At 30.6% G+C, this 14,871-nt stretch overlaps 1 protein-coding gene and 1 long non-coding RNA gene across 5 annotated transcripts; one reads left to right on the forward strand and one right to left on the reverse strand.

Annotated features, from left to right (window-relative positions):
- Positions 1–1,485: 1,485 nt before the first annotated feature.
- LOC109121215 (uncharacterized) lies at positions 1,486–8,228 on the reverse strand. The gene is made up of 3 exons (XR_003244049.2): positions 8,092–8,228; positions 7,647–7,698; positions 1,486–1,717 (listed from the first exon to the last, which is right to left on the reverse strand). It is a non-coding gene; the product is annotated as an uncharacterized lncRNA (long non-coding RNA).
- A 1,795-nt stretch (positions 8,229–10,023) lies between these two features.
- Positions 10,024–14,035, forward strand: LOC101257914 (myb-related protein 2). Of its 4 annotated transcripts, none has more exons than XM_069290536.1 (7): positions 10,024–11,352; positions 11,441–11,653; positions 11,746–11,822; positions 12,074–12,134; positions 12,240–12,315; positions 12,406–12,475; positions 13,002–14,035. In XM_069290536.1, exons 2-7 carry the CDS (start codon positions 11,449–11,451, stop codon positions 13,740–13,742), a joined length of 1,230 nt encoding a protein of 409 aa, XP_069146637.1. In that variant the 5' UTR covers positions 10,024–11,352; positions 11,441–11,448; the 3' UTR covers positions 13,743–14,035. The 4 variants fall into 4 exon arrangements, with proteins under 4 accessions (XP_069146637.1, XP_010312231.1, XP_010312230.1 ...); XM_010313929.4 differs by having other exon boundaries at positions 10,813–11,352; positions 12,984–14,035; XM_010313928.4 differs by lacking the exon at positions 10,024–11,352 and having other exon boundaries at positions 11,389–11,653; positions 12,984–14,035.
- Positions 14,036–14,871: the final 836 nt, after the last annotated feature.

Raw genomic sequence — 14,871 nt, forward strand, 5'->3', positions numbered from 1 at the left:
CGTAACGATATCATAGTAAGGTTTATGGTTCAAAGTCATAATAGAAGAAATATTTGTCTACTCATACATACTTCACTTGGTTTGGAATGGAACTCAGTTGGTAGGACTTCATTCTAACGTTATTTAGACGATAATAATAATATATTTTACTTAAATGTTTTTGAATAATGCATAATACGTAAATTAATTACTTTGTATACAAATATTTTTCTTTTTTATTTGCTAATATTGTCAATCTCATTCCATATTTATTGTAGGTAAAAAAAAATTTTTTAAAAAAAACATAAATCAAACAACTCAACATTTGGAAGATTTTGGTACAATAATAATGTTGAATAATAGGTGAAGTAATATTTAATATATTCAATTTTATGACATACTACACATCTTACATATATTTAATAATATTACCGTACATAAAAGGAATCTATAGTTTATTTACATAATTAATACGGAGAAATATAGAATAGCATCCAAAGAAACAAAGTAATAAGAAAGTTATGTTGAAATTCACGCTTTTAATATTACTTCATTTACTTTATGGAGTTTAATTATAGTAATATTTTGAGATATAATTTTTCACTATGTAAAATAAAAATTAATATAACTTATAATATTTCTTATTGTTTTAAATATTATAATTTTAATTTAATTTAATTAATTATCTTTAAAAATTAGGTAAATAATTTTTCACAAATTAAAACATGAAAAATAAAGAAGAATGAAGAGAGTACATGCCAAAATCTAAAATTGCAAGTTTCTTTGGAATTAGGACAACTTTGAATAATGTGACATGTTAAAATATTGTTGTTGCATGTAGATCCAAAGTGGTGAAAACGATTTAACTTCAACTGTATAATTTTGACATAGTCAATAGTTCAACACTAATAAGTCATCATATTTAATAATCTAATCAGAGACGGAATCACAATTTTTTGATATAAAGTATCAAAAGTATAAAGTAAAAATACACGAGCACCATTACAGGGATAGACCAAACAATTTCAAGCAGTGTTTGCAATTCCTTAACAATTTTATCAAATTTTCTTGTATCAAGAGGTGTCAACATTTAACTATATATTTATTAAATTAAATTTTGATCTACATATAATTTTCAAACGAAGGGATATTGCTTGACATCCCTTATCCTAGGATAGCTCCGCCCCCGAAGTTAATGACCGTACTTTCTAATACATTCAGTTAATCTTACAAAAGATATCTGAAAAAGATAAAATATACACATGTATATTATCTCTATATCAAACACAAATTTAAATTCGACAAAATATGATTGCACCACTAAAAAAAGCAGGAGAAAACGTATTAAGTGACAATTGCTCTATAAACATGTAAGTAAATTAAACAAACTCAACGTTTAATCAAGTAAATTAAACAAACTCAATGTTTAATCAACTGCGCTATTTCGCCTTCTTATATCATGCATGAATATCAACATATAATATTATATTAATTTTAAAATATATATACACATAACACCTAATTTATAAAAAAATATCATAATTTCACATGCTTTATATCGCATATAAATTTGCTACTATTTTCATAAAATAGAAAAATTATTTTCGATAAAATCCGAAAAACATGCACATAGGGAGAAGAGGAAATAATGGGAGCTCAAAAAAAGGTACAATCTGTCGAAGACACAACTGAGCGTCATCACATGAATTTGCTTCACAGGCGCTGCTTCCACGTTGGTCTGATATTTTGCAAATAGACAATTAAACTCAATTATAGATACACAGAAATGGATATACAATTTTATTAATTATTTATAATAAACCATTTCAAATTAGTCTATTATAATAAATATTTCTACTCATCTATTAGATCTCTTAAGATATATATAAAATTTTGAATAAAAAATATCGAGTTCACGTCAAAATAAATATAGCATTCTTTATTTTATTAGACAATCAACTCTTGATTTAATTTTTTTAATAGATAATTTAAATAAAATTAAAATCATTAAGAAATAATTTTATTGTCACTTGTGTGAATCCAATTTCTTGCTTATTAGCCTAAAAGGCTTACAAATGCAATTTGTACGGAAGAAGGCCAGGCCTAGTCCTCCTTCTTCATCTGTATTCTCTTTAACAGTGAAAATACAAATAATAATAATAATAATAATAAAAAGCTTCCTGAAACAAAAAGAAATGCAATAATATAAATATTATATAAATACTCAACTTTTAAGATTATTAGGTTGCTCCCTTAAATGCTCTATCCATTATGAAGTTAAAAATAAATATTTTTGTCCTAATTTTTAAATTTCTAGCTAAGAATTATTCAAATTGAAAGTTTTCAAATTATATAAGTGACGAAAGTTAAAAAAAAAAACATATTATTAATTCGGGATGAAAATATATTTTGAATAGTATATTTTTAAAAATATTATATTATATTTTAAAAGAATTACGAATATTAAATATTTAATTAGCGAAATTATTAGTATAATAATACGTTCATTCCAAAATAATAAAATGAAAAGTGTAAATAATAGCTTCCAAGTTTGAAGAACTACTATTCATATCTCTATAAAGAGAGAGATACTTTGCCCTCCAGATATAGAGAACAAAGATAAAATAAAGATGAATCGAATATGGTCTAATAAATCCTTAAACTATAGTGTATATAAGTTTATTCCAAAAAATTATAGGTCTTGAACATCTTCTGTGGCAAGAATAAAGATGTGATAATTAGGGTTGTTCATGGTTATAATTATAAAATTAAGTTGAACCATAATTCGTACCAAATCAATTAAGAAAAATTAATATTTGGTTTGGTTTGATTTTAAATTTTGAAAATTGATACTATTTGATTTGGTTTTGATTTTACAAAAAAAATAACCTTAAAAATAACCATACCGGACTGATAATTTAAATATATAAATTTATGATTATTTATATATTATTGATAAATAAAATACAAATATTTTGTTAAATTTTAATAAACTGATATCTTCAACTTTACCTTTTTTCTTTAAGTCCAACTGTAACAACAATAAATTCAAGTCTACTAAAATTCATTTTAATTTTTAGGTAATTAATAAAAAGTTTAAATATTTACTTAATGCTATCAAGACGAATATCATACCTATCTAAAGAAAGTCAAATAAATACGCAAACATCCAACAATTAAAGATCTACTACTAATAAAAAAGGCGATTAAAACTATAATTCTTTTTGCTTTTAAAAGATTTAAGCAATATAACTTATAAACAATTTTAATTTTCGATATATTAAAAAAAACTTATTATTGTACAATCAAAACTTATATAACAATTAGAGTTTATATCACACAGTGGATATGAATACGAAATCAAATTCGTCCCCATATTAATTTTTGTATAATTTATTTTTCTATACAAAACATTATTATATAAATTATTGATTAAAACTAAGTCATGGGCAAGCTTTCATTATTTCATGAAGGGTCCAAGACGTTTTCTCCCTTTCCTTTTTCAAAATTTATGTTTTAATATTTTTGGATTTTGTCTGATTTTCTTTCAAAAAATCATGTCATAGTCCTACTTTGTTCATCAAAATAAGTTTCTGATTGAAGTAGTAAATACTGAAATTGATTTTATAAATACATATATAATTATATATGTAGCTAGATAAAAATATTGAAATTGATAATAACCCGCTAGTATATTCGGTAAAAGTTGTTGATATTCATTTTCTATGTTAAAATTATTGATAAATCCTTATATATATAACCTATTCTTGCTTTTAAAAAATGAATAGTGGATTTTAGTTAGCTTATAAACCACATGGTCTATAAAAACTTTTAAGATTACTAAACACGTAAATAAACTTTTAAAAAAATACGTATAAGTTAGTTCGATTAACTCTATAAGTCTATTTGAATATATATATATATATATATATATATATATATATATATATATATATATATATATATTTTCTTTTTTCTTTTCTTTTTTTTTGCAAAAAGATGAATAAAATGCTCAATTGATATCAAGGGGAAAAAATATATAAGGATGGTCTTAATTTAGTCAATATGAATATTTTTAATTTTGTTTTTAATTTCTTGAGCTATAATATCCTTGCTGTTAATTTAATCTAGGATTTGGTCATTAGTCACTATGATTGACTTTAATTTTGAAGAATTGAAATAATTAAGAACATTAATGAGACATAACTAGAATTGTCCATTTTTTCAAACCCCATATTTTCTAGTACTAGTATATATTATATTTGACAATATAATAAACTATATTATTGTTCATTGATTGGGAGTAGTATATCTTTTGTTTTTTTCCACACGTAAAGTTCATTGGGGCAGGTACCATGTTTTGTAACAACTTGTTTTTGGATGGTTGTTAATTGTTACGTTATCGTTATTATTATTTTAAATATAATGTTATTTATTTTGATTATGGTTTAAACATTGTTATATGTTACTTATTAGTGTTGGATTTGTTGTTATAGAAGAATGAAAAGTTTATGATTTTTATGTAATCATCAATTCGATGGGATAGAAATTCTTTCCCTTAACTCTTACTTTTTATTTAATCATTTTATTTGTTTACGATAACTTACCTTTTATCTTTTTTTGGTTGTTATAACATTAGAAGCTTATTGTTCAAATTGTTGGTATGTGATATTATAAAGCGATAAAAAATAATGTAATCTATTTAAATATTATATTTATTATGATAGCACAATTCAGTAAGATATGGTAAATTGTAAAATGCATCCAAAGTGGGTCAAAAGGTAAGAAATTTTTGTCTGATGAATAAAATATATGTCAAAGTTGTACTTTTACACCTATTTATGCTTGCGGTCTCATTAGTTAATAATTTCATATTAGATACATTTAGATACATATATTTTGTTATTATACACACTCTGAAATATGAGATAGGAGGTAGACGAGCAAGAGAGTTATTGTATCTCAAATACATACAAATATACATGTTGAGATACAAACAAATATGAAAAGAAGCGAGCGAGAGAGGCAGCAGTACATGCATATATGAGTCCACTTAGATAAACAAAGTGTATCTAAAATAAATAACACCTATTTTCGAACTCATGTATTCAAAATACATGTATCTGGACAATTCAGATACATATATTTGAGAATCAAAATCTAACACGAATGATAATTTTGAAACTCGCAGAAAAGCATGTAATTAGACCATAAACTAGTAGAATTTATTTTGTTTGCCCTTGAACAAACTCCCCAACAAAAGTATTTTACTAAATTAATTGAGGTACACACAAACTGATCCAAACACCATAATTATAAAAAACCAACAACATGAATCAGCATATAACTGAGTTCCTCTTGTAAATGCATGGGAGAGTGTCACCTGTATTAGAATCTCAAAATTGCGGAGAAATCTAACAATATTTTGTAGAGCATTTGATTCTAAAGCATTGATTTGATCAAATTTAGAGACACAAATTGAAACTTGACATGTGCATAATTTTGTTCCTTTTTGAATGATAATCAAAGTTAAAATAACAAGGACCAACGCTCTTAAGTTCCAATTGCATAAAAGATTAGAGGGTCCTAATTGTGTAGCAATGAGTATCTAATGATATCATCTCATATTCTAGTAGCTGAATTAGTCACATAAATGATGCAAAATGTTTTAGGGAATATTTGTTACTATGGGCACGAATCTCGAGTAGTTTCATAGGATACTTGTTATCTCTGCCTATAGTGTCCGCGTTAGATTGAATGCACTTCAATTAATTCCACAAAAACATGTTATATATTTCCCACAAGGATAGACACATGTTAAAAAATCACCTAGTATTTTTGCCTCCTATTTATCGGGGTCAGGCACTAGCCCAGACACCAGGTGTAGCTAGATTGAGCACTTAAGCACCATCCATTTTCGAGGCTAACTGAATTCACTTATGAGTTAACACACTCCTCAAGAATCCTCATTAAGGAATTCATATTATACTCATTGTTATTGCCAGACTCATAAGAGTTTGTTATTGCCGTTACCTCTCTGTGTCAGGATTGAGTAATTTGCGCTTTTGCTGAGATTTAAACCTGAGAACCTATGATTTTCAATCCACTTCATTGACCACTAGACCATGTTACCGAAATTTCCACTGCCTAAGCCCTAATGGTGCATTTTCCACTAACTTAGGCACATATAATTCAAATCTCACAAAGATAAGGTAGGTCTTTGGCTTGAATTGAAGTGGCTCTAAAGTGGTGAGTCCAACCATTTGGGCTGTGGTGAGATGGATAGAGTTCTTCAACCTTTAGATAAATAAATTTTCCTAATTCGGGGATTCAAAGCGAGTACTGAATACCGAATAAAAACCAAAGACAAGTGGTGCTTTTGTAGAAACAAACATTATAATGAAGTGCTTCTAGCTCTATTAGAATATATGGTCTCAAAGAATCTATTTAGTGAAAACAACTAAAGCTAAACCATACAAATATAAGATAGATGGATTTCCTGTACAGTAGAGTCAGGTCAAGACTCCAATTTTTTTTTTTTTTATAGGATTGAAGTCTTACACTAACAAATCTCTATGAGGTATATTCATAATGAAGTATATTGAAAATAATCATTAAAAAAATTAAAATTATACACAAACAGTTTTCTGTCACAGTTTCCTTCTCAAAGCAACACCATAATACCTATGACCAGCAGACCTTGATTCTTCCTTATGTTCTTTCTATTATAAGCAAAACATAAATAAATATATCTCAAAGCATTTAAAATGTTGGGCAAATTATATTGGAGGATAAAATCATAGATTATATGCATGTTGTTTGTTTAGGAGCATCTAAAATGTTTCAACTAATTAACAAGCAATCAACTATTCTTATTTCTGCATTAGTTGGAATCGAATAATATGAACACGAATAAGTATTCACCCTACTATGTTTTAGATTAATTTTATTCAGGTCCATTTCATTCGAATGTGAAATATCGGCCAAGAAATTCTTGACCTTAGGACGAGTACAACCTATGGCTTCAGTTTTGAGTTAAGATTCTAAAATTCCATTCCCCAGAATCCAACTTTATATTATCTCCTCACAACAGAATCCCTTTTTCCTTGCAGGGAATATCATTCTGTGGTCATTTCTATCTTTTTTTTTCTTTCAATTTTTAACCAATCATTGACTAAATGATTGATTCTAAATGCTCTTATCTTTCTTTTTTTGTGAGTTTCATCTTGTTTTTTCGAAGTAAAATTTTTACTTAACCTCAAAAGGAAATGAAAGTACAAGAAAGAACAAGAGCACATGTTCTCTTATTTAAAGTGGAGAATATATCATTTGCAAGTAACACAAAGGAAACAGTAGAGGATAATTAGAGGAACAAAATAGATTGGATGGTAAAAAGCCAAGTCTATTTCTAACTCTAAACTGCATGTCCAAAGAGAGAAACAGCAGTCATGGCTTTCTGGCAACACTAAAGATAAGTTAAGTACTTTTGTTTGACATTCTCGAAAAGCGCTTTGCGTCCTTTAAAGCAGTGGCAGAGCCACATTGGCCCAATTGAAAAGTTACGCGGTGTGTAGGTGAATATTTTAATAATGTGTATATATATTGATTATATATTGATCCTTAATCTCATTAACATAAGGAAAGCTGCTAGAGTAGTGGCAACTTACAAAGCTGGTTCAGATGTGACATTTTAGCATTTTTGGAATCCAGCCTCCGCCCCTGCTTCAAAGAGACATGAACTCAAAGTTACAACATGGTTGTAGCAGATACGGTTTGATATGGAAACATAAAACTACTTACAAATCTCGCATATCATCAAACAAAAGTTCATTGTTTACGATAAGGGAAGGAAGACTTAGAATACAAAAAGTAGAAAAGAATTCAACACTTATCAAATGAAAGTTTGTCTGGATGAATAACATTACAAGTAATTTTCTTGAAGGGTTAAAAATATTGTGTTGAAGAATGAAAAAGTCTCACATCGGTGGTTAATGATATGAGTGTGTCTCCTTATATGGACTTGGACAATCCTCCCATCATAAATAGCTTTTGCGATCGAGTTAGACCCACGATCTATTTCTTTACATATTGGTAGTACTAGGTTTTGTTTACCTTGCGAGGAGAAAAGCTCCCCAATGCGCAGTCCTCTCTGTTCATCCTTTCCCTTGGAGAAGCTGAGGTGGTCCCTCGAAAAATTAAGAAAAGAGTACTTAAAGAAAGAATTTTTTTACATAATTTCCAACATATATATGTATAGAAACACATTAAAGAAGAAGGAATTCTAGATAACTTATTTCGATATTTTAAGTCTTTCTAGTTCAATATGTTTAAGCCCTTATAGACAGTCACTTGGTACATGTGTTGATGAGAGGTAGCAGGTACAAGTTCTAATAAAACTACGTTATTAACCAACCATTTTCACGGTGCAAAAACGTCTGCTGAACATCAAGAACTTAAAAACTCTTAAACATTGATTAATGATAAGAAGCAAACCATGAGATCACAAAAGTTACTTATCATCATAGCCAGTAGCCACCATGCCAGCAAAACAGTTGTGATTCTTTTCGCCACTTTAAGTGAAGGTTGTGATAGATTCCTTTTAAACTGCTCACAAAATGCATTCCTCCAAACTCCATAAAATATTCTATCATATCAGAATCAACTGATTCTTTTTTTCTTCTGCAAAAGTTCAACTGAAAACAAAATATGCATATCATTTTCAAATGAGGAGTTCTCACTTATTTTCTATCAAAATCGTACCTAATCAAACATACATGACATAAAACTACCAATAATAATGTCAAATTCTTTTCCCTTTCGACACCTGGCATTTTTTAAAAAATATTCAAAGCAATAACCTCATTTTGGTTAACAGCTGCACATTTTAACTTATATTGTCAATAGCCATGGGTAGACAGACCCCTAAGCTCCATGCGAATTTATTCTACATTGGCTGTTCATCAGTTGATAATATTCTGTCTTATTTTAATAGGCTGTATTGATATCCAGGATTTAATCCATTAGCAACATGAAAAAAAGGGTGTGTCATGATTTTCAACTAACATATCATAACATTAAATGAAATTAGAACTGATCCAAGATAATGTTCAAAGTATTAGTGATCTCGAGGATCGATTCCTTGATGGAAAATGATTACAAAAGAGAAACAAGATTCTCCTTTGAAAAAATTGTCCAATAATATCATCTATATCTATACTATAGATTGAAATGCTGCACAGCTCAATTTATACTAAGCAGCTGCATACAGTATCTCTACATACACCATACTCTTTTTTACTCGTTGTAATAGTCTCTAATTTATTCCTATCTGCAAATATGATGCAGATATACACTTATAAAACAAAGTAAACGAAACAGAGGTGCAAAATAGGCTAAGCCTTTCAAAAGAAGCTTAGTACGATTCCCTAATTTTCCCTAGAAATACTTAGCAGATAAAAAGAAGGGAACAAAGAGTTACACAAATTATAAGGATGTTATATTTTAGAAGAAAACTAGATATTCAACATACGTCCAAAGAAATAGAACTATGATTACAAACAAAGCAACCCGTATCTTTATGTTGTGTAAGGACACGTTTTAACCCATAAACAGCACAAAAGAATGTAAAGTTATCTTGTAAGGCCAGGATATATAGATTCACCAAGGGTACCTCCAAATCCAATTAAGACTTAAGTGAAAGGTAAATTGGGATCTTCCATTTGCGAGTTGTCATGTTTTCCATCAAACAAGTATGGAAGTACATTCCTTTATTTCTTCTTTTAGAAAGGGGTCATTTCATACCAAAAGGAATAGAAAACTTTTAGCTAGAGGACCTCTTCTCTCTATTTTAGGGCTATCCACGCAGAATAAGTACCAAATTTATCGAAGGAGAGAACAAGAAAGTATTCTTCATTTGATTCCTAGCCTTCAGACAAAGCGAAGAAGCATCTCTCCACTATATCTTTTTATTTTATTTCTTCTTCCCTTTTCAATATTCACATATTTTAAAATAGCATAGAATGGAAAGGATGCTCAAGATATTCAGGAAGTTTCATATCACTAGGTACAGGCCAAGATATTGCAACTAAAATCATTAACCATCCAATGCCGGCATGCTTGTTCTGATACCATGTAGAGGTTGTCCACCCTCCTTCCGATCAAGAATTTCATGCAGGACCTCGAAGGGAGATTACACTTCATAAAATTAGATGATGTTTTTCTCATATCACAAATGAATATATGCCAGTATACATCTAGAGTTATCAGATATGGGGAAAGGAATTGAATAGCACGACATGGCTTGACATATAAATAAGAAGCAATGTATGAGTAGCAGAGGATTTGATACAGCACGAGATTCAGAAAATCTAAGACTTCATATTATCTTTATTTGCCAAGACAAGCTATAGTCAATCTGACATGATAAAATATGTATCCTCAACTAATTGCATGTATCATGTCCACAACTAAACAAACTGAAACTGAAGAAAAAAAAGTATTATTTGTTCTTGGTTAGGTGTTCAATATGAGAAGCATCTCAACCATTTCCTACCTTTTCGCCTTTTCTTTCTTGCATGTATCTAATACCCAGTACTAGATGCTCCAGTCAACAGAATCATCCATTTGAAAAGGAAGATGGTTTTGTAGGTTTTCAGGACATCATAGATAGTGGATTCCTCCAATCTCCATCAGGGAAAAAAATATTCCTCTATTAATTCTTGGAATATGGTTCCCAAACTTTGCCAGATAAAGAATATATGTGCATAGGAAAAAGTCATTGGTGGATCAATTCTTTTACCTATTGTAAGGTGTGTAAGTGTTTCATGAACTTATAATGCAGAGGAATATAATGCATAATGCCTTTCCCTTAGATTAGAAAGCGAACGTGCATTCAGGACCCACAAATGTGTAAAACTGGAAGGACAAGATTTTTTTATCTTAAGCTGGTATGAAAATTAAATTGGTCTAGAGTTAGAGGCAAATTCAGGATTTAGAGTCGGTGAGTTCAGAATGAATATATGCATATATTTCAAATGATTTTTTCCTATGTAGACATGGTTCGACCTAAAAACAATTGGTTAAGTTGAACCCACAGAACCTACCCTAGATCCAGCATATCTAGTTCCGCTGGACCTGTCCAAGATGCTATGCCTTTTGTACCACCCCCTCTTCATTTGCTTATCAGGGTAGGGTCTTTTGTTTGGATTTGGTCAAAGAAAAACAAGGAGATATATTGAGCTGTAGCAGAAAACTTTATTTAACCAAATGGAAGACAATGCTATATACAGTGAAGAATAGTAAAGAATCATTACTTGGTAATTCAAGAGTAAGACAAGACTGGAGCCACTGAACGCGACATCAGATTCCCTCTAGGTACGCGATATATACTTTCATTCATCCATCATGCCTATAAATCTTACCATAAGACTTACGCGCTGATAACCAAATATTCATACCCAAGGCTAGAAGATGTACCATCATCACCATCAAGCTCCCAACATGCACCCTTCAACAAGAATGTCTTTCCCTGAAAGGCATCTGTTCCTACAAGGTGGGAATGCCAATGGAGACTCAGGGCTTGTTCTTTCAACGGATGCTAAACCAAGATTGAAATGGACACCAGACCTCCATGAGAGGTTTATAGAAGCAGTTACACAACTTGGTGGGGCAGACAGTAAGTGCACATAAATATGTTAATTTGAATAAGCACCAGATGTATGTTGCTTATGACTGAGATATTAAATATCCACCATTCTTCTATTGCAGAAGCCACACCAAAATCAGTTCTGAAACTTATGGGGATCCAGGGACTAACCTTGTACCACTTAAAGAGCCATCTTCAGGTTGGTTTTTAACTTTTTATCCACTTCCATGGTTCACAAATTTACATGTTAAGAAACTAGACATTTCAAGACGGACAGAATGAGCCTTGAAAAGCTTCTATCATAGCTTCCACACAACCATTCGGGACAAAAAACATTTGGTTGCAAAGGTCTTTAAAATTGTTTATGTCAAAATAATTGAAGAACAAACCTGACATTCAAGACTTTTTGAGTAATAAATGAAAATCTAATCTTCTATTTTGGCTGCACAGAAATACAGGCTAAGTAAGAACCACCATGGACAAGCAAATATTAGCGGGGTGAATAAAGCTGGTAAGAATTCCATTAATTTTCAAGAATATATAAATCCAAAAAGCTTCTTCTACTGTTTTACAGAGAGAAAACATTCCAAGATTTATTGTTTATAAATAATTGCAGCAGCAAGTATGGAGAAAATATGTGAGAGCACTGGAAGCCCCAAGAGCAATCCAAGCATTGGACACCAACCAAACAAGTAAGACAAACAAAATTGAGTTAATAATGTCATCCTACTTCATGTCTGAACCATACTTACACTATATCAACCAATTTTTTTCTTGTCCAGCAATATACCAATAAGTGAAGCAATACAAATGCAAATTGATGTCCAAAGAAGGCTTCATGAGCAGCTTGAGGTAAGAAACTGTTGCAAATTTTAACTTATATAAGAGATGTTAGAACCATAAGTAGCAAAAGATGAGACCTCGTATGTCATAGTTTGAAGAAAAGCTAGAAGCAATACATAATGGTAATTTTATAAGGCATTTTCTTTTTCATGAAAGAAGACTTCACTGGTTAATTGATAACCAGAAACAATTTCTCATAGCTGTGGAAAAGAAGACAACAAAATGATAGCTTGATCATGTAGTTGAATAGTCCTAAACTAATATAGTGATTTTGTTATAAGAATAAACGATTTAACAATGTACACCTCCATAAAGTTTTCTTCTAGCCAAATTTTACTAGTACCGGTAAATTTTCCTTGCTAGTTTCTGAAGATACGTTAAGCAACTTTTAGTGCTTTGTTTTAAGACTTTGTTAAAAATTATGACTCTGCATAACTTATCTTCTACCCAAAACTTTACAAGTCGATGAAAAGTTTTCCTTGCTGCATTCTAAATTAGGCCTAATTGAACTGATTAGGTGCAACGACATTTACAGCTAAGGATAGAGGCTCAAGGGAAATATTTGCAGGCTGTGCTTGAGAAAGCACAAGAAACTCTTGGAACACAAAACTTGGGAACAATTGGATTAGAGGCAGCTAAGGTTCAACTGTCTGATTTGGTGTCCAAAGTATCCAACCAATGCCTGAATTCAGCATTTTCAGAGATAAAAGAACTTTCAGGATTTCACACTCCACAAACACAAGCAACCCAGCGGTTAGCAGATTGTTCAATGGATAGCTGCTTAACCTCCTCTGAAGGCCCCTTGAGGGACCTGCAGGAAATGCATAATAACCAACTTGGCCTGAGGAATTTAAACTTTCGACCATGTACAGAAGAAATTGAAAATCAGACCAGGTTACAGCAGACTGCACTAAGATGGCGTGACGACCTCAAGGAAAACAGATTGTTTCCCAAAATAGATGAGGATACAGAAAAAGAATTTGCCAAAGAAACAAACTGGAGCAACTTATCAATGAATGTTGGAATCCAAGGAGGAAAACGGAATGTTAACAGTAGCTATGTTGATGAAAGACTTAACGGAATAGATGCAGACATCAAACTTTTTCACCAAACCGCAACTGACAGAAGTGATTCAACGAAACCAGAGAAGCAGGTGTCACCACAAGAGTATAAGCTGCCTTACTTTGCTCCGAAGCTGGACCTAAACACAGATGATCAAACTGATGCTGCTTCTAATTGCAAGCAACTTGACTTAAATGGTTTCAGTTGGAATTGATAGATCTCATCTCCACATAGAAGTAAAAACATGAATTATTATGTCTCAATCTGACACCCACATGTGGGAAACTGAGCTGATGCTCCTTTTGGAAGGAATAAAACAACGCGTAGATTATATACAATACCGTAACACCATTGGTTGGTCTAATACCTAATGTATTGTGTTGCATAATTTTTAGCAGTACAAATATGAGTAACCTTTAGCAGTTGAATGTTCCATATATCTAAAACTAATGCACTTTCCTCAATTTTCTACTCCAGAAATATAGTGAATACTTCTTCAGATCAAAAGCAATTATCACAATTCACGTCTGAATTCACTTTTATTGAAAATGAAGTGTTTAACCACACAAACCATCATAAGTTCTTTGAAATGTGTCTAAATACATGCACGAACAATCGCTAGGATAAATGCAATCCTTGGTGATGAACAACGATGGAAAAATATAAGAAAATCTAGCGTTATTTCTCAATTCAGAGCTCTTCAACAAAGATAAGAGAAAAAGGACGACATCAATAAACGATTTCTTTTAGTCAGTTGGCAATGATAGATTCCTTCAGGTTCAATACAAAATGTTCTGTAAATCAATCAGATACCCATATTATTGCAGCTTTTTCAAGTATATATCCATCCTATAAGAATTAATGTTGAAATACTATACAAATGATATAGACAACCACTACTTGCCCTATGAAAGTTCATAAAGGTTCACATAGAAAATTGGTACTCTATTGTACTACAGGCATAATACAGAAACTCAAACTTGACTGACAAGTAAGCACTTTAACTTTAAGTATTGCATATCTACGCATTTCAACTCATCTCTCATTAAATATTCCAACTTACAAAATGATCATCTATACACCTCCAAAAGTATTGCATATCTACGCATTTCAACTCGTCTCTCATTAAATATTCCAACTTACAAAATGATCATCTATACACCTCCAAAATTTACGTATCACAGTATTCACGAAACACAATGACGATCAGATGAGATGAGGTGTCTAGATGTGCAGTTTCAAATTTTACTTGATTAACAAAATTCTAGCATTTCATCAAATACCTAATAAGCATAAGAATCATAATACAAGGACAAAACTATACTCCAATAAAAATTGAAATC

The sequence above is a fragment of the Solanum lycopersicum genome, chromosome 10 (assembly GCF_036512215.1).
Source record: "Solanum lycopersicum chromosome 10, SLM_r2.1".
Classification (NCBI taxonomy): domain Eukaryota; kingdom Viridiplantae; phylum Streptophyta; class Magnoliopsida; order Solanales; family Solanaceae; genus Solanum; species Solanum lycopersicum.

Excerpts from the sequence above, each read along its gene's own strand:
- LOC101257914 (XM_010313929.4), top strand. The coding sequence starts at position 11,449 with ATGTACCATCATCACCATCAAGCTCCCAACATGCACCCTTCAACAAGA. Across the intron at positions 12,135-12,239 it reads TAGCGGGGTGAATAAAGCTG|CAGCAAGTATGGAGAAAATA; the intron begins GTAAGAATTCCA and ends AAATAATTGCAG. Across the intron at positions 12,476-12,983 it reads GGCTTCATGAGCAGCTTGAG|GTGCAACGACATTTACAGCT; the intron begins GTAAGAAACTGT and ends TGAACTGATTAG.